This window comes from Trachurus trachurus (assembly GCF_905171665.1).
Source record: "Trachurus trachurus genome assembly, chromosome: 16".
NCBI classification, from domain to species: domain Eukaryota; kingdom Metazoa; phylum Chordata; class Actinopteri; order Carangiformes; family Carangidae; genus Trachurus; species Trachurus trachurus.
The window spans coordinates 13587237-13607110 of NC_139902.1; the positions used below are offsets into that span (position 1 = coordinate 13587237).

Here is a 19874-nt window from a genome sequence, read left to right on the forward strand (position 1 = left end):
CTGGACCCTAGAGCTGCCTTCTCCCCGCCTGATCCAAACTTTCCAAACTTCACCGACAATGGTACCACCCAGGGCTTGCAGCTGGATGAGGAAGGGCAGAAGAGCGTTACACACATGTCACCTCAGCTTCCTGACTCAGCTGGACTTTGGAGCGACACACACAGACACAGACCTCTGCTCACATTAAGTATGTCACCCGCAGCCAGGATGGGATGCACTTTTCTCTCTCTCTCTCTCGGCACAGCACCAGAACTGCCGTGGAAAGGTCTGAGTGGAAATTCGACACATTTTTTAGTCCCAGTGGAAGTGGGGAGAGACTGGAAACATTCCTTGTGGGACAATAGGCTATCAAAGGCCTCAATGACCACTCCCTGTAGTTCACACACATGAATCAGGCAACAACAGGTTACACAACAGTTAAAGCAGACGTATGCATGTAAGAGAACTCAACCGAGACTGTACCTTCAGTCTCACAATCTGAAGGAAGTGCAACTGCTGTGTGTCATAAAGTCATCAGTCTCAGTGAGTCAGATCACGTATAGCCTCCATTAACCTCATATTCACTTAAAACATATTGCTATCTACCCAGTAATACATTCAGCTTTCAGCAAAGACAAAACATGTGCTAGTGGGATGAGATAACTGAAATCTTTTCCTTCATTTATCTAGAAATAATGCGAAAAAAGGAGAGTTACTTTCACTTGGTTAGAATTTAAAGCACCAAGAGATGCCCTGAAATTATTATTATTTTTATCTGAACAATACTTGAAAACTACAACACATTAAAAACACAGCCAATTCTCACAGATGAAAATCAAAAAAAAAAAAGTTTTTTGTGTTTTTGCTTCAAAAATAACTAAAACAATTGACTTATAATCAATAGTTACAGATTATATTTTTTCCGTTTGAGTATTTGTCTAATCATTTGAATTTTAATCGCAGATTCAGGTATTAATAGTGTCAGAGGGATGTTTAAATGTAGGGCAAAGGGACTGGACTGCAATGACAGTGGAGTGTGTGTGAGTGGTATGTGAATGTGTGTGTGTGACATAAAAGGATATTATATAATATAGGTGGCTGGTGTGCAGGATGGGAGGTGTCATTTCATGCCAGGTTAAGGGAAATCCCATCCTCAATGTCAGGATGAACAATGGAGAGCCAGAGGAGTGAGAAAGAGCCAATAAACGTGTAATCACGAGTGCAGAGAAGCAGTGTAACTCATTGCATTCTCACTGCCTTCGTGCAAAGTAAATAATGACGAGGTAGCCCACTTGGCAACAGACACAGTCTGATCCTCAGCTTTCACGCTGAGGCGAGTGAAAAAGTCTTACATGAAAAGTCTTTTTTTTTCTTAAAGTAAATAAAAGGACAAAGAGCTAAACTTTTTCAGAGACCATTTGAGCATACTGTCTTCGGCTTCCTTGAGTTTAAACCTCTTACCACTTTTAGTCTGTATCTAATCAGGCCTCTAGCCCCATTATCTCTCCCTCCCTCTGGCTCCCTCACTCCCTCAGTCTGACCTTACAAGGAGAGGCAACAGGGTTGATGTCACTGAATGAAGAATGCTGCAAGAATCCAGAGAGAAAAGAGAGCAAGAGCAAGAGGAGGAGGAGGAGGAGGAGGAGGAGGGGTCTGGGGTCTGACTGGACAGTTTATGAACACACACACACACCACAAACACAATCAGAGAGAGAGAGAGAGAGAGAGAGAGGTGCTGTTTACATTGTAATACACAAGTCCTGAGCCAAAGTCAAACAAGAGCGAACTTGTTTGGAAGGATGGTGTCATTCCTTTTCCAGACCGAATAGCACAGGGGGAGGGTCTAACAGCTGCTGGAGAGAGGAAGAGAGAAAGAGAAGTTACCACTGCAGACAACTCTTTACTCAGCTTGGACTCACAGAAAGAGAAGAACAAAAGGAATAGGGGGGGAGTTCAAAAAGAAGAAGAAGGAGAAGATCCACACTGCAGCTGCATTTACAGGGTAAGTGTTTTTGGTGACATAGCTCCCAAATGTTAGGGCAGTGAGTGGGGTGGGGAGGAGGAGGAAGGGGGGGAGGTTTACTGCTACAGGTTACCTAATAAGGTAAAGTTTTGTTTGTTACTGCAGGTATCATGACTGCACAGATTCCCTTGTTACTCAATGAGAGCTGTGGTTAACGCCTCAAGCAATGGGTAGGCTACCTCTGTGAATATGTCACATGGCTGATCTTGTAGCGCTTCATATGCATGTAAAAAAAACACACACACACACACACACACAAACTATTGTAGGCCTAAGTTACACTCTGATTGAAAGTTACCTCGCTCTCAGTGGGTGGTGGTCCTGCTGCTGCTGGCTCCCTGGCTGAGTATTTATTCTGCAGATGTGAATAAACCTCCACTAAAGTACGTTACGTTAGCCTACTGGTGGCTGCCACACCGGCTGATGGATACGGATGACAAGGGAGTGAGCTACGCGGAAGCGCCAAGAGGAAGTCCAGCTTAAAAAAAAGTTGACTGAGCTCTGGAGCTAGCTGTGCAGCTGTGTGTGTGTCCGCTTCAGCGAGCGGCGAGTAGCAGACGGTAAAACTTGATGTCCGTATGAGGTAAGAAGAACAAAGCGGTTATTTCGCCTTCGACACCTAGCTGCTGCTGCTGCTGACGACGACCGAGGTGGTAGCCTACTGTAGGTGTGTGTGCGAGCCGTCCGACCTGAGCTAACGTATCCGTCGGCGTGATTATGAATGATAACCCCGAGAGGTGTCGATAACGTTTTCTCTCTCACGCACACGCACACACACACACGCGCTGTTTGGACAGACGTGTGTGAGTGACAGTTGTCATTCAACCGTCGGTGCGCGAGTGTAAATTCAAACTCAATTCGGCTAACGTTGGACACATTCTGTAGTAGTAACGTTAGGCGGCTAACGGTTAATATTAGCTTTAAACCACGCTCAGGTGACATCATAGCGACGCTAGCCCCTTCTTTTTTCTTTAGGTAGATTTAGCTAGGACACCTTCTAGAAACCTGCTAAAGAGAGATGAAGGGCTATTTAACCCGAGTTGTCTCTCTTCGTTGGCCATGGTTGTGACCGTTCACCCGTGGGTGTCAGCTGTCAGAGCGCCTGCTAACACTGGCTAGCCCCCTGTCTAATTAACGGGGGGCTAATTGTGGGTGGAGCACCGAGCTACAGTGTGTTTTCACCACAGACTGTATGTAAAAAGGTTTTCATGCTACCGAGAAAATAGAAATCTGTTATCACTTGTTCCGCTCTTCTACTCTGCTGTCCCCTCGTTGAGGCCAGTAAGTATTGTTCTTTCAATCGTCTGCATACATGCACACTAGTATTCAGGTTATTTGATCTTTTGCATATTCGTTGCGCATGTTTATCTCATCTCCCTCGGAGAAAAACCTATAATAATAAGGTCCTATCCCGGCTGTGGTGGGAAACGTGGATAAGCTCCCTACTCTGCTCCGATAGAGACGTATAATAGACCTGCAGCAGTTACTGTATGAGTTGGCTTGTTCAATTGATAAACAACCTATTGATAACCGATTAACTGTTTTCTCTGATTCCAGCTTGTCATATATGGTTTTCTAAATCTTGTTTTTAAGTGAATTTAGTATTTTTGGGGTTTTGGACTGTAGATTTGTGCAACACAAAGTATTTGTAGATATCACTATAAACTGTAGGGATTATTACAGATGATCAGAAACCTGAATGCTGTAATGACTGTGTATGCAGGGAACCAAGATTTGCCATATTCCTCATGTTCCATTTAAAAGCCATATCTCAGATATGACCAAACCACAGTAATAAAGGATTTGTGTAGAATACATGAGATTTTAGATCATTTTAGCATATAATTACTACAACTCAATCCTGTGATTATCAGTGGTAGCCACACAACTGTGCCACTGCCTAGCCTCTCTGATTTGCCTTTTCATCAGCTGTGGGAGCCTCAGTCCATGGCCACAGTCTGCCTTGTTTAAGAATAACTTGCATTGAGAAGGCTCTCGTCTGAGGTTTGTGTGGCGCATCTGTTTGAACAGACTGGGACTGTGGTTGCTAACGCCTCAGTAACGTGGTGAGGCAAATGAGAATCTGTGAATGAAGATGATCTATGAATGGCTGTGTGCTGCCTTTCTGATTGTTGAAGCGAGAAATCCTCCTTTAACTGTAGCCTCCATGAGTCAAGACACTTAAGTTATTTTAGGGCATCCCTCAGCCCCAAATCACTGCATGTCTAGCTATTTGATTTTGGTCTTGAGCTTAACACTGAGCCCCATTGGCTGACATTATTAACAGTTTGAATTGCTGCCTGTTCAATCGTTCGTCTAACTGCAGGCTGAGAGGGCGCATAACACTGGTGCAGAATTCATGTCCACTGACCTGTAAGATTGGCCTCAAAAGGGATGTTTGTGCCCGCATTAGTGACCCCCGGCCTAGACACGCTTTCCCAGAAATTCTGCGTGCTATTAACATCAGAACAATAGAGAGTTTCACAAACAACACACTAGTCACTGATATAATGACTGACCAGACATGGAAGGAATTACTGGAAGTACTGTCAGACATTCAGGTTTCCATCAGGTTAACAGACAAGGGAAGTGCTTGTATGGAAAACATTTCTGATATTTTCGTTTCTTATTGTTTTTTTTTTACTATTATTTGTAATTCCAAACTAGATAGCACACAAGATGCAATAGAGCTTATGAGTTATTTCTTTGTGTTTTCAAAAAGACACATTTCTTAATGTTATTCCTGAACCTTTGTGTTGCATTGCAGTACTATAAAGAAACCACTGCAGATTGAAAACATAGTCTACTTGCACGTGTGTTGCTTCTTGGGGGGGAAAAAAGACAGAAGACTTTGGTTCAGTTTGGGAACCATGCTACAACATTTTCCCATAGGACTCACTGTTTAAACAGCAGCAGTACAGTACAGTATATAAATCAATTTAAGTTCCTCTATAATCACAAAACAATGAACCACTGCTGAGTGAAATTGTTTATTTAAAAGTGTGGTAAACTTCTCAACAGCTACTGCACCACATTGCAAATCAATCAACACTCAGATAAAACAAAAAAAGATAATATTGAGTATGCCATAAAAGAGCTTATAGTTTTACTTTGGTTTGCCTATGATGTCAAGTAGTACATGTGGGACTTCAAATATAGAGTCCCTCATCCCTCATTTCATGTCTTGAAGACGTTTTGCAGTTTTCTAGGGCAGTGGTTCTCCCACCACGTCACCGAGTGCCACTACCCTGCTACGTTTTATATCCTACAAGGCGGTTTAGACTTATTAGTTTCTCCCTCCAGTCCATGTGTAAATCAGCCCCTGATAAGATGCAATGAAAAACAACTGTATTAAAACCAGGGCTGAGGACCAATTTTCTAGCCTGTAAAATACATGTGGAGTTTATACAAAGTTCAAAGGCTACAGAGAACAGTATGTGATGCTGGGGCCCTATGTAAAGGGTACGCAGTGCCATGCTCCCTCCAAGCTACAGAGTATGATTAAATGCAGCCTCAAGTGATGTCATCCAGTTCAAGTGGTGGGTGTGAGATCAATGAGAAGTTGAGGCACGCATAAAAATGAGAGAGACAAAAATGTGCTCAGCCAAAAAGATCAGATTGTGAGAGTCAGCCAGAATTTCAGACAAGTACACGTCCCCATTAAGGTAACGAAAAATGACAAAGAGGAAATGTAGAGAAAGGGGGCCGAGTGGAGTGCAACCAGAAAAGCTAAAAAGATGATGTCATTGAGTTGTAGTGCCAAATACGTTCCTTAGCTGAGGGTCCCTCTCGTCTCAAGGATCAGGTTTCAAGATAGATTTGAAGTGGGATGGCTGGGGCTGAGTGTGTAGCTGATGTCACCGTATTAAATCCCTCAGGACCGTATCAAAGAACAGATGGAGCCTGACCACAAGTTATCATCCCAGTGTTAAATAATTGAGAGGGCTGTTGCATATTGTCTGATAGAAAGAAGGTAACTGAAGTGCTGTAATGAAAAAGACTAAATCACAGTCCGTACTCACTCTTGTCAAGCACTCCTTTAGAGAGCCATTATTGATCCATGTGTTATGTTTGGAGTGCTCTGTTGATATTCAGATGTGTGAATCTCATTTCAGGACCAGTCGGCCTGTTTTTACACTGCATTCATCATGATGCAGTATGTATGCAGGGTTAAGTCGCCAGCTATTTTCCCAAAAGCCTCAAAACGCCTCTTTTAGTTGTTTTAGTTTTCCACTGCTGCAGGTTGTCAGCCTGGCCAAATTTAGACCAAAAGCACAAAGGTTTTGCATATGAGCCTCACCATCTTCTCATATTGATTCATGCAGCAATTTTCAGAGTGTGACAGAGTGTGAAACTCGTGTCATTAGATTGTTTCCTAACGTTGTTCCATCTGCCTGGTTTAATGATAGATGGTTAAAGCTAGTTGTCTTGTGGCATAGCTGTACTGATGACTATAATCAATCAATAATGCTGTTATAGTCAAATGTTTCATCAGGGATTAATTTAGGCAAATTTTGTCCTGAGCAATTGAGAGCTTTGCTGTAATAAAACATCTAGTCTTAATTAATGTATAAAAAATACACAGTCTTACCAATTTTCCCTGTTAAAAGGGTTTTCCACTGAGTTTTTCCTCAGTGGATGTGAGGGTCTAGGGCAGAGGATGTTGTTGTGATGCCATGTGAAGCCCTTTGAGACAAACCGGCTATACAAATAAAATTGCCTTGCCTTGCCTAATTACATGATAAAACATGCATCTGATGACATATACTGTAAGCGCCTATAAGCTATCAATTAAAAAGGTAGCCTATAATTAATACTCTAACAAAGGCCCAGTCATGTGTGTGTTAAAGTAATGTGTAACTAAAGGTTTTAATCCTCTTGTGAATCATAATGGAAAAGATTAGACTGTGACACAATGCAACAGATGACACCACAATGGCCTGGACATATATGGCTCTAATTCAAAATTCAGCCCGCATTGAAGGAAGCTGACTCAAAAAGCAGAAGTGCTGCTTTCTCACTAGAGAAGCGAGTGATGTCATGAGCCCCAGAGATACTTTCAGGAACTGAGGTTTTTTTTTTTCTTGTCAGAACTTGAATCATTGCCTCTGTGTGTCCCAACAAAGAGCAGCGATGAGGATGAAACACAGCTTTTACTCTGAGTTGGGCCCCATGAACATAATAATTTTCAAGGCTATGTTTGACTTGATGTTTTTATGGAAAGATTGTTTTTCCTAATGCTAACTCTGTTATACCTAAATGGTGCAGTCTAGTTGGCAGTCACCCAGAACTATGTGAACTCAGGACTGCTCATCATACCCCTGTGCTATTAAACCAAAGAGTACTTGCAGCATTGTTAAGAAAGCTGTATCAAACTCTCTAGTTGGGGATACATATTTTAGGAGGGACTGACCCAGTACAGCTTTAGTTGAGTAAACAAACAATTGATGCTTTTATTAAAGCGCTATAGGACAACACAGTTCCACATATGTCTTATACTGTCTGTGACTCTATAACTTTCACCACTCAACATTTATTTGTTCCCAGAAGCTATCTCCAGTTTGTCTTATTCCTGCCACCTGCAAACCGTTACAGGCTGTGGCTGCATGGCATTTATGTTTTACAGTCTACTAAATGCTTCTTAAATAGTTCAGAGCACTTCTGTGTTAATCATTGCCACAGGTTTAATCATTTTTGTCATTGAGAAACTATTTCAAAGCTTCAGGGTTGAGTACAGATGTGTGCAATGCATGGCGCATGGCTGTTTGTGTGTGTTGGGACAGGCTGTGCTGCAGGCTCAGTAAGAACAACTGTGCTTTTGACTAAAGGTCATGTTCGGGGTCCCCCTCGGCCGTCAGGGAAAAGTGTCCAGACTTTGTGAAGAATCTCTGCAGAGACACTGAAGTAGTATCAACATTTGTTTAACCACCAGCATGTGTGAGGCAAATATTTGAGCTCGCCCTCTTTCTGACGCACCTCACATGAAAATGTTATTATGGTTGCTACCTGCGCAGCCTCGAGCCAGTCTTAGAGGATCGATATGTTTAAGTCACTGTGAACAGCCATGTGTTAAATGTTGTAAATTGTCTCTGGCATCTGGGAGTGCACCAATGCATACTGTGTGGGCTCTCTCTGCATGGCCTGAGGAGATCTTCACACACTTTTCTCTCATGCCACTAAAGACTGTTTGCCAGGCTTTTGTATCTTAAGGGATTTGGAAACACTGGACTTGCAGAATGCCCAGCAGTTGTTTTCTTTTTTACTGCTATTTCACTAAATCCAAAAATAGTTCAAACTAGAATTTAAAGGACACAGTGAGCCACAATAAACCTTATTTAATTAGTTTTACTAAGACTTCAGGGGTCAAGACAGCTGTGGCACTGTTTATAAAGCGTACAATAGGTACCAATTTGGATAGTATACGGTTTTTGCAGTTAGTATAGCTCAAAGTTAATGTTTTGAACTAATAGGAAATGCTGCACAGATTAAATTACTCTGCAACTTTGGAAGCTCCAGCCAGTTTTAAAGCTGGAAACTCAACACAGTGAAAGAAAAAAAGATTTATTACTCTTATTTGTTATTTTTGAATTGTTTCTGCAGCAGCCTCACCACCATCCACAATTTGTTTTAGATTTTACAGCGGGTAGCTCCTCTGTTTCCATTTTGCAATACACTGGTGAACAGCTATTCATCAACACCATCCAAAATTTAGTCTGCATGAATACTCACATCTGTGAATGTAGTAATTTTGTTGCTTTTCAGTGTGGAGGCACTACAAACTCAAAACCTGGTTGTAATTAGAGACTGTGACAGGCCAAATGTTTTGTTGATGTGTCATCACCCCTAATTCTCCAGCAAAAGACCCGACATGCATACGTTGCCAAAGAATGCGAGCCCTTTGACTTTCGTCAGCTGATTAATGTTGGTTTCATGTGGGGTGTGAGAGTAGGACTCTGCAGTCGTCTGAACTTCACTGCATCGTGTTTGACACCTTTTGTAAAGAAACGGCCTCTCATAAGAATCTCTATTATCCTGTGTGGTGTTTTAACTGTTGTCCTTAATGTTTCCTGCATTTTCTCCTCAGATAAATAACACAAAATGGTGGACTCCAACAACGACAAGCCATTCATGGTGACATCCTCTCTGAACTTGAAAGTCACCACCCCGTCCTTCTACAACCAGCCAAAGAGGTTCGCCTCGGTGGCACCGCCACGGCCCAAAAGCCAGACACCTCCCTCACCATCACCAACACCGATCGGCACAGGAGTGATCGGTCGAGTGGGCGACCTGCCTCCGCCGCCCCCTTCACTCTGTGATGGTATTTGCCTTCTTAATGCTCTTTTGTGAACCATTTTCCTAACCAGCTTGAGTGATCCACTCAGCGAGCAGCCCTCCCCTATCCCGCCTCCCGCTGCTTCTTATGCTAGACCATGCTGAGGGAGCTTCACAGTTGAGTATATGAAAAACCACATAAGTTGTGAAGTGCTGGGGTTTTACTTTTCGAGCTGTGAATAATTATACCACTAGATGTCTGAGCTCATCTAATTCATGGACACAGACAGACAACCTCAAAGTATTAAGGGCATCCTGTGGAGTTTTCAGCTGGCCAAACGTTGGAGTTTCCCCTTCGGTTGTTGCTCTTTCTAAATGAATTGGAGCGAACAAACCGCATTTCTTGTGTTGTTGCTAGAAAAACCAACTTTTCAGACTCCTTCAGTGAAATTCCCGGTCAACAAGTCCAGTGAGTTTTTAGACTAACCTAAGCTAGTATAGAGGCGCCAGTATCGGCTCTGCATTTGTAAGGTTGGGTATTCCCTCTCCATACTAACTGTACAGCAGTTGATCTTAATGAGTGTTTGACACCCTACCCAAGTAATAATTTTACGAGTTAATTTAGCCAAAGTCACAGCATTTATTCTTTCAGATGATGTAATGCTCATCAGGATTTTAGCAGTGCAGAGTGATAGCAGCGTTTCCTTATTTCATATTTTTCTACTGTCTGACAACAATGTTATCCAACAAACATGTAAAGGAGAGCAGTTTTATTTGAAATTCAGCTCTCTAAATATTGTATCAGTGAGCACATAGAGAAGAAGAGAAGCAAGCAGATAAAGAGGTAAAACTGGCTGACACTTGGCAGAATGCAAATAGCCTGTGACGCAGTCCAGCTATATACGAGGTTTGACCTAGTCTTGTTCAGTGGGCGCTTGCATGAAGGCACTCATGCACAGACACAGATAGTCAAGTTCAAGCTTTTAGTTTCACACCGTTCAGACAGCCACTTGATTGCAGAGACATGCACACTGTGAAGAAGATTGAAAGCAAGCAAGCAGGATTTAAGATATTCCAAAAAAAAAGTCCTCTGTCCAGAAGTTATATGAGGAAGTCAATTCTGTTGTTGTGTTTGCTAGATGTATTTTGGTATGAAACATTGAATGTAAACGCAACTTGTCTTGTTTACACAAAAGCTCCACTGGGCACCTTTTTTAGTGCAGTAACAAAAACCCACATTTTCCATGCAGGACACAGTTTCGCCCTTTGACTCTTGTTCTCACGAGACAGTTGAATTTAAGAGGCCATCAGAGGAACAGCTGAACCTCATTAAATATGTCCTAAAGTTGCAAAATGTTCCCCACAGTTTTTCTTTTTTTCTATTCTAAAATACATCAATAAATCAATCATTTATTTTTGTGATAGGCCAATATTGAGTGTATCTTATAGAAGATGTAACCTATACCATAGGTTACCGATACCGATGACAGTAACAATTCAGTTCATCAGTATCTGTTACAAATGCTTTGCTGATTTCATTAATGATCACTAATCAATATTTTTAGTGGGGAAAACAGTAATCCTACTTAGAGACTCAGTGTTAGACTATCTGTGAGCCTCAGCACAGTATAGAAGCAGAGAAGGAAAAAGGCATTAAAGCAGAAGTAAGCGGAATATTTATAAGTCTTAAATAGTTATATCTTCCGACAGCAATCACTTACATAGAGTGTTTGGTCCGAAACACGGGTCTGTCAGTCACTCTGCTCTGCTGTAAGCCGAGGAGAAAACGTCTTGTATACTTCCTTGTATCCTACAAGCTTTATCCAATGAGGAGAGAGAACGGCATGAAGGGCTGTGTGTGCAGCCAAGGGATGCGCGTGAATGTGGTGACGTAGGGACGAGGACCAATAGATCCATGACGAGGGCGGGGTCTGCTAACTCCATCGGCTGACAAGAAGTTAGCCAAAACGACTGGATCGCTTACTTCTGCTTTAACTATGACTCAAGTGTCAAAATCTCCACTGTGTATAACCACTGTTTTCATTTAGGTTTTCTGAGTCAAAAAAACATCTGCTAAGCCTGCCTGTGTGCCCCTAATGGAACTAATCGACTGTCAAATACATGGCATCGAAGTTGAGACTTTCAAAATGTTGTTTAGAAAGATGTTTCAGGATGTAGCCGGAGCTGCCAGCCTTACTTCAAATTACCATTTTACAGACATTATGACTAACGCTCTCGTCATCTTTCTTGGTTAAGTGAAGCTGCCATTCTTTGGGCCCTCTCTGCCACGATGCTTTCTTGTTGTAAGGGTAGACGGATGAGTTTGACATCACTGTCTTGCAATGTGCAATTTTCAAGGGGGGGGAAAAAACATGCTGGCGTGTGATTTAGATTTGCATGTAGACTTTGGAGTCGCGTCCTGACTGGAACATGTTCTTGATTCCCACCCCTAATTATCAGTTTTTAGTAAAAGCTGAGTATAAATACGTCCCTTTTTTCACACATTTTAATCAATCAACCCTCCTCATTTCTGTCAGATTTCCCACCCCCTCCTCCTCCTCCACTGGATGATGATTTGCCAGCACCTCCTCCCGAATGCCACATCACACCCTCTGGCTCTGACGCCCCCCCTCCCGCCTTCCCTGCTCCACCTCCAGTAGCAGATGACCTGCCCCTCCCAGCTCCCCCTGAGGACAGTGCCCGTCCATCCTCCTGCCCCTCTCCCCCTCTCCCCCCACCCCCTCCACCCCTCCCTCCAACCGGTACCAGCATTCCCAGTGCTGCTGGGAACCCAAAGGTAAGTCACTGTGGTATCTAAATTTGCTTTGGCTGTCTGCATGTTTCTTCCTTGTGGTGCATGCAACTGCATTTAGGTATAATTTGATAATCAGCTAGGACACTGGAGGACACTGTCGTGGAGTGTTGATAGAAACACTCCCTTGTAAAGATATATAGAGATATAAAAGAATACTGTCTTTTGAGATTTTCCCACAAATTATATTAGCATTCGTCTGGGGTAAATCGCCCAGTTTCATGCCTCTGACAAGATTATCGCACATTTATGTCACCAAAAGTGTTTTTAGACATGCAATGAAAGGTTTATTGTAGACATGATTATTGTTGGACTCCAATTAAGTGCACTTGTAATTGTGTGTCCGGCTCCAAATCAGTCTCCGGAATTAGATTTTCTAAAAGAGTTTTAAAAAGTGCAGAATTAAAAAAGTAGCTTGACAGGAACATACCACATGTTTAAATTAGCAAAGATCTTCTTAATTCTTCCCAGCAAACAACTCACTGAATCAAAACTTCAATAATTCAACATTCATTCTCTTTCATCCAAGCAGGGAAATAACATTTAAATGTCATTCATTTATTCCTAGTCATCATTACTCACATCGTGAAGTTTGTTTGTTCCGCATTTGTTCTTTGATTCTGTGCGTCCCACCTCAGTAACTGTTCCAGGTTAGGTGCAAGCACAGACATTTTGGTCATGTTTCATTGCATTTTTGAAGAGATGAAAAAAATGAAACACTCTTTGAGCCTCAATCAAACATAGTTGCATAAACACATCTCTCATCTGTAGTCTGTAACAATTTCACATCATCATCCAACTATCTATCTATCCTGGACTCATCCATGCATCTTTGCTTTTGTTTTAGTCATGTAAAAATGTACTTTTTTGTGACTCTTTTCTCCTTCTGCCTTCCTCTGCCAGAAACTGGTGGAGAAGCAGACAAGCTTTGATCAACAACTCGATTCCCTGACTGACCTGCTGTCAGAGATGGAGACCAGAGGGCCGTTTAACCCTAAGGTACAAAGCACAGAGGGATGGGGAGCACACTGTAACACATGTAAGACATTAAGGCACAGTTAGAAAGGTCTGCTCCTCTGGAGAACGAAAGAGCAATGAGAGGGAAAATGACAACACAGCCGACTTTGACTCCCAGGCAGTTCGCTGTAGAAAAACAGAATGAGTCAGACAGAGGGTGGAAAAGTGAAAAAGGAAGGTGGGTCAGTGGAAGCAGTTTGGAGAGATGCCAGCTTGGTTTTATTAGTCTTTTCTCATCAGTTCAGGTTGAAAGCTCAATGATAAGTGAACTGCACACACAGCACCACCAGATCAAAAGGGGAAAACAAAATGTGAGGTAGCTGGTGATTCACACTGAGAGAGGAGATACTTGCAAAGAGAGAGAGAGAGGGTGATGCACGCAGAACTGAGCGGGGAGCGAGCGAGTCTGATGAAGCCAGAGTGTGCTGCCAGAGACCTAGTGAGAGGCCCATAAATGGAGAGTGTTTTTATCCAACTGGGAGGTATTGGATCAGTGCAGAATAATGTTGGCTCGAACCTGCAAAATAAATGTCAGCAAGACGAAACACTTCTGATAAGCTCAAACTGTAGAGCACTTCCAGTGTTTACTTTAATCAAAGTACCTCATTCAATATCATAAAGTTTACACATTCAGCAAGTGTGACATGTTATTCACCCGATACGAACGTTCCTGTGTTGAGTTATAGTTTGTAGTAAATGGAGTGGAATGAGTAAATACAACACGTGTCCAGAGCAGCGTCACACATAGTGTCTTTCTCTGTGCTTTGTTTTGAGGTAAATTAATCTGTGAAAAGCTCATTTTATTATGTTGTTAATGCTGTTGTTTTATCCGTAGCTACCAAGCCAGTATTCTTCAGCACCAGCACCCAAGCCTTCAGCTCCACCCCCGACAGCACCCAAACCAGCCCTCTCCTTCCTCCCACCTCCTGAGATGGGAGACCGCCCGCCCCCAGCGCCCTGGGCCGAAGAACTCAAAGCCAGAACGAACCGTCAAGCCAATCACAACTCTGCACCAAACTCTGCTGCTCAGCCATTTTCCAAGGCCCCAGCTGTAGCGCCCAAGTCTGGAGTCGGAGCGAGAATGGGAAGCTCCTCTGCCTCTCTGGCACAAAAACTGAACCAGAATCTGAACCAGATCCCAACTCCAGTCAGTGTAGCACCAAAACCTTCCCCTTCCTCTGCCACCAGCTCTTTCCCTCCACCTCCTGCAGCTCCACCCGCACCCCCAGCTCCACCAAGCAACATGGCGTCTCCCCCGGCCTCTAATCACGTAAAGAGTTCTCCATTTGCCAGTCAGGCCAATGCAAACCAAAAGCCTCCCGCTGCTGTGCCTCCCCCTCAACCTAAGATGATGGCATCTCCACCCTCCTCCTTTAACCATCCAATGAAATCTCCCCCTGCATCATCGGTAGGTTTCAACTTTATTTCAGTTACAAAGAGACTATATTTGCATCGCATAAACAGTATAAAAGGTCCAGGAAGTACAAATAAATAAAACAACAGATGAGAATCATGCCTTTCTGGACATGCACTAACAGTGTTTTAAAGGTAAACTGCTCAATCGTAACTAACAGAATACTCTATAAGGCATGCTGTATGAAACAATGTAAATAATGTATAGGTGTGTACTAATGGCTTTTTGTGTGTGTTTGTGTTCAGCCCTCACCCCCTGGCCCAGTTCACATCCCAGGTGCAGGCGTTCCTCTCAACATGAGGGAAGTGGAGGAGCTGGAGAGAATGACCAAGGACTTCATTAAAGACATGGACACACACGCGCCTGTCATCACCTCCCCTCCTACAGGTACACACATTCATTTTCACTCGTACATTAATTTCTCACTGCACCACCCGTACAGCTGTAACTTCCATTGTTCACATGCTTAGAGAATCGTTTAGCACATTTCTATCTCACACCGTGAACCCGTGTACTCTGTGTATGTAGATTAATGATGAATGTCAGAGCTGCTAATTACAGTCATTAAGCTTCTGCCTGTATGCACAAGTTTTTGTAAAAGCATTATGTGTTGAGAGAGTGATGTGTTCCAGTGATATATTAACTTTTTTGATTGGTAACTGTAATATATATATAATGTCGGGAAATGGAGTATTGCCAATAACGTTCTAATTTTGCACATTGGAAACGTTAAGTAGGCAAAAGAGAGAAAGAAATTATGTGTGTGTCTCTTTGCTGAGTGGCTACGAAAGCTTAACTATTATTGATATCAAGATTTATTCCGTATTTATTCTTTGCACGCTACAGTTTAAGTGTGAGAGGCTTGTATTTATTTCAACAGTGTTTCTGTTTACTGCTGTAGTGTCGATGTTCTTTTCTCCAGCGTTCCCACTGTGCTGTTTCTTTACTAATGCATCATCTCAACTATCTGTGGTATGGTGTTTAAACAGAATTGATGTAATAAAGAGTTTGTACAACTCGGCAAATCCGTAACATGATTAGTTTATTTTCACCTGTAGAAATTACTTACTTAAATGTTGTTGTCTTAAATTAGAGAATGATGTTGTCATTTACACAAGCAGAGCTGAATAGGATGATGCATATATTTGTAAATAATCTCTCTCTCTTTCACCTTCTTTCCTTCTCCTTCCCTCTCTTCCCATTTCAGAGGTTTGTGGGAAGTGTGGCGAGGCCCTGTCCCGCACTCAACCAGCAGTGAGGGCCATGGATAAACTCTTCCACTCCAACTGCTTCTGTTGCATGAGCTGTCATCGCCCCCTGCAGGGCATGCAGTTCTACGACAGGGATGGTGCACCTCAATGCGAGGACTGCTACACGGTGAGGACACAGACAGTATGACCTAGTAAATAGTTAAATAAACAGTCAGAATGGGAATGGGTAAGAAAAATAGTTTTGGAGCTGTTGGTTATTGTTCATGCAAAACACATGATCATCTTTGTGTTACTGTTAGCATGAAACAGTCAAGGGACCAAATGATTTTTTTGTTTTAGTATTATAACTACACACAGTGTCATGATATGTTTGTACTAAACAGAACCAATGTAAGCAACAGTACCTTTTTCTTCAACACTTCAACTATGAAAATAAGCAAAACAAGTTTGAATCCACATATTTCTGAGTAAGCACCAAACTTTCAGTGTATATTGAAATGTGTAGAAAATGCTGAACAGTTTATCCACAGCCAATATACCATCTTCTGGTGTGCTCTCAGGTTATTATTCTGTTTCATATCTCTGTCTCATCTTCCTCAGAGCTCCCTGGCCATTTGTTCCCGGTGTGGGGAGAGGATTACAGACCGTGTGCTGAAGGCAGTGGGCCAGTGTTTCCATGCCCACTGTTTCCGTTGCAGCACCTGCTCCTGCGTACTTGAGGGGGCGCCCTTCATCACCGATGACAACAACAACCCCTACTGTGTCCAGGATTACCACAGGTGGCCACTGGTTGTTGATTGCTCGGTTATTAACCTGCTGAAATATTGCATCTCCATTCTCCATCGCATTACTAATTCACAGTGATTTGTTTGCTATGCAGTGCAATCTGCTTACCATAGATTGGGGTAATTGAATCATAATTTAATTTTCATTTACATAATTTCTCAGCACAAGGAAGCATTAGCTGGCCAAACATGTGTTTTAAGGATAAATCCATTTTTGTCAGGCTTTGGATTTATCCAGTTATGTGATTCCTTTTATTACTGGAGGAAAGAGACGGCAACAGCAGCACTTCTTCCTTGCCTGACTAAAACTTGTTTCTCTATCCCCATGGTGATAAAAACATCAACACAGCTTGCCTAACTGTGTGATGTAATAATTTGGTTTGACAAAATTGCTTAAGAGGCTTGATTAGGCCCCGAAAATGTTGAATCCATTAGAATTTGATGCTTAAAGCGTTCAGTGAGTCTGTAAGTGAATGTGTGAGAATGTGACTCAACACCATCCACTAACAGCCGCTTTTCCACCTCTGTATTTCAGGCGTTTCTCTCCCCTGTGCGTGAGCTGCAATGAGCCCATTGTTCCTGCCCCAGGCAGCGAGGAGACAGTCAGAGTGGTGGCTCTCGACAAGAACTTCCACCTCAAGTGTTACCGTTGTGAGGTGAGGCATTTGTCGTCCAAAACTTTAATCAAAATGTTCACCGTGTATTAAAGAGACTGCTCATAAATAATTGTATTTGTTCTCTAGGACTGTGCTCGCCCTCTCTCCATAGAAGCGGATGAAAATGGCTGCTATCCATTGGATGGTCGGATCCTGTGTATGAAGTGCCACACCCAGCGAGCCAAGCGAGCTGCGCAGTGATTGGCTGAACCAGCGTCACTCTGTTTAACTATGAACCAAATCCAAAAAAGCACAGGATTCACTCAGCTACCGTTTTTGCCTTTGCAACAGGGCTTTATTCAGTGTATGTGCGCAGGTGTGAATGTGAATGTGCTGAGTGAAAATGTTTGCATGCAGATTCAGTGTAGTATTCCCTTGTCTGTGTTCACCTCAGTGCAGAAGTAATGTACTGCATTGAAATAGACTCGCATCATCTTTTATTCCCAATCTACAACTCTCCAATCTCCCATCTTGCCTTCTTTGTGAGCTAGGGTGTATTTTTTGTGCCAATTCTATGTTTACTCTAAAAATTTCCAGCAGAACTTGCACAAGAGCAGTTTGGTCAAAAGAGCAGTCTGATGAATATAAAGTTGCCTTTCCTTATCTCTCGCCTAAATATTGTTAGTAGCACCATGTACTGAGCTATTTCCATCTTAAGACTTTAACTGGCTGCTCTTTCCCTGTGAACGGTGTAGCTATGCCGACATTACTGAGAAAGGTTGTTAGAGTTGGGTGAGGAGTATCAAGAACCTCCCATTTGACTATTGCACAGATTTCACCACTCTGGTTGGCTGTTGATAGAGCATATCTTTAACACTTTGGCTGTTGCTGTGCCTGCAAGCATGGTTAATGATGCTTCCCTTTGCTTTATATCAGCCAGTCCACTCTGATAGCATTTTAAAGTCGTCTAGGGCTAAACGTTGACTGCAAAAAAGATAAAAACAGTGAATGTTGCTCTTAGTTTATTTGTGATGTAATTGTATCATAAAAGTATCATTTACAGGCATGTATTGAATTATGTCTTGTTGCTTTTCATTATTTGGTAATAGTGTATAAGGACAAGATTAAGAAAAAACAATCAGCCTTTTTTTTCTTTCTTATAAATAGTTTAGAGTTGATTGAACAGTGTTAAGTATTTTTAGATGCATGCATTTTGGATGCAGAAATTATGAACAAACAGAATAGCACAGATATGCCACACACTTGATTCCATTCCAGGGATCTCATCATTTAAAAACTGTAGTGAAACATATCGGCAGCATGGCTGAAAACAGGACCTATTAAATGATTGTTGCACAGTTTCATAGAGAAAAAAAAAAAAAAAAAAAACCTGTTAGCGTCACTTTGACTCTAAAGCCCCTGCACATGATAGATTTAGTAGACGCCATTAGAAACATAAAAGTATAGTTTTTTGATATGCATTTTCTCAGAATCTTTTGCTTTAAATAATATAATTTAAGGACTTTTTTCTATCCTGTATTAAGGTTATATGTGTACCAGTGCTAAAACAACCAGACAGTAGATCAGTAGAGGCGATAGATTTGAGCTTTAGGTAACAGATGTTAAAACATTAGTGACCAAACTTTTGCAAGATACTAAAATAATTACACAGGATTCAATGTTTTGACATTAATGTATGTGTTTTTTTTTAATCACCTTTATTGTGTTTGAGCCCATTTTTTGGTCTTGATTTACTCTGTTGATACTAAATACCACTATTCCATTATTCATCTTTTGTACTTCAGTCTGTTCATGACAGTTATATATATAATGTTTTTTTCCTATGTTACTGTACTGTACTTCAGTCATTTGTTACCTGGCAGTGTGCCTTCTCCACTCTCTTGTATTCCATTGTTCCTTTCTGAATTGAGCCTGATCTGCAGCCTCAGAAATGAATTCCTCAATAAGAAATCTGTTGTTACTTGTGCTTTGCATTGAGCCTGGTGCAATATAACACCAGAATGACTAACAAAACATGGCAATAGTGACTCAGCATTGCATGATAACTGTGTAGGCGGTGGCGGCATTTCCTCTAGTATTATGTCTTTTGTTTGCACCAACTACTCCACCTTTTACGGCCGTTGTCATCTCCATGTGGTATTATACATGCGTTGATGCCTTCACAGTTGCGTTTGTTGTGTTACGTCCTATTGTACTACATGCAGATGCCTTGTCTTTTCATATAACTTTTTTTATGAATTCCTGTTTGATATGTGTGAATGTGTATATGTTTTTTAAAAAAAACATTATTTAGCCCCACCCCTCACTCCTCTGGCTGTATCAAAAGATAAACAAGTAAATAAATAAAATGCTAAATACCACAAGTTTTTCTCATTTTTAAGCAGCACAAACTTCAAGTTATACCTCACACCACACATAATATTTTAGCATTCAGTTGGTGTATTAGACTACTACACTTGTTTATGTTTGCCACTATATTACATCTCTCCATGTGACATCCATGCACCATGTCATTAATGTGCTACACTGTCACATGAACCTGCAGGACGCAGAGCCGCTCTATCAGTCCTTACCAGCCATGTGTTGCGCTGATAATGACGACATTGGACATGTGTGCAAGTACGTCTAAGTGTGTTTACTTTCCAGGAAATTGTGCCTCCCCTCATTCAATGCAATGCAACAATGTGTATGCAGAAGCTAAGTGCCGGCCTTGACTTACCAACGCCAGTCTGGTGTCGTCAAGC

General features: G+C 42.0%; 1 protein-coding gene across 1 annotated transcript; it reads left to right on the top strand.

The window, feature by feature from the left end:
- Positions 1 to 1801: 1801 nt before the first annotated feature.
- zyx (zyxin) lies at positions 1802 to 19464 on the top strand. The gene is made up of 10 exons (XM_083989918.1): positions 1802 to 1981; positions 9087 to 9320; positions 11812 to 12071; positions 12990 to 13085; positions 13939 to 14511; positions 14763 to 14904; positions 15725 to 15894; positions 16329 to 16507; positions 17049 to 17169; positions 17257 to 19464. The coding sequence occupies exons 2-10, from the start codon at positions 9101 to 9103 to the stop codon at positions 17368 to 17370; spliced, it is 1875 nt and encodes a 624-aa protein (XP_083846044.1). The 5' UTR covers positions 1802 to 1981; positions 9087 to 9100; the 3' UTR covers positions 17371 to 19464.
- Positions 19465 to 19874: the final 410 nt, after the last annotated feature.

What these genes read in the sequence shown, in the direction of transcription:
- zyx (XM_083989918.1), top strand. Translation starts at nt 9,101, where the DNA reads ATGGTGGACTCCAACAACGACAAGCCATTCATGGTGACATCCTCTCTG. An exon ending in GTGCTGCTGGGAACCCAAAG is followed by an intron (nt 12,072 to 12,989) that starts GTAAGTCACTGT and finishes TTCCTCTGCCAG; the next exon opens with AAACTGGTGGAGAAGCAGAC. An exon ending in TGTGTCCAGGATTACCACAG is followed by an intron (nt 16,508 to 17,048) that starts GTGGCCACTGGT and finishes TCTGTATTTCAG; the next exon opens with GCGTTTCTCTCCCCTGTGCG.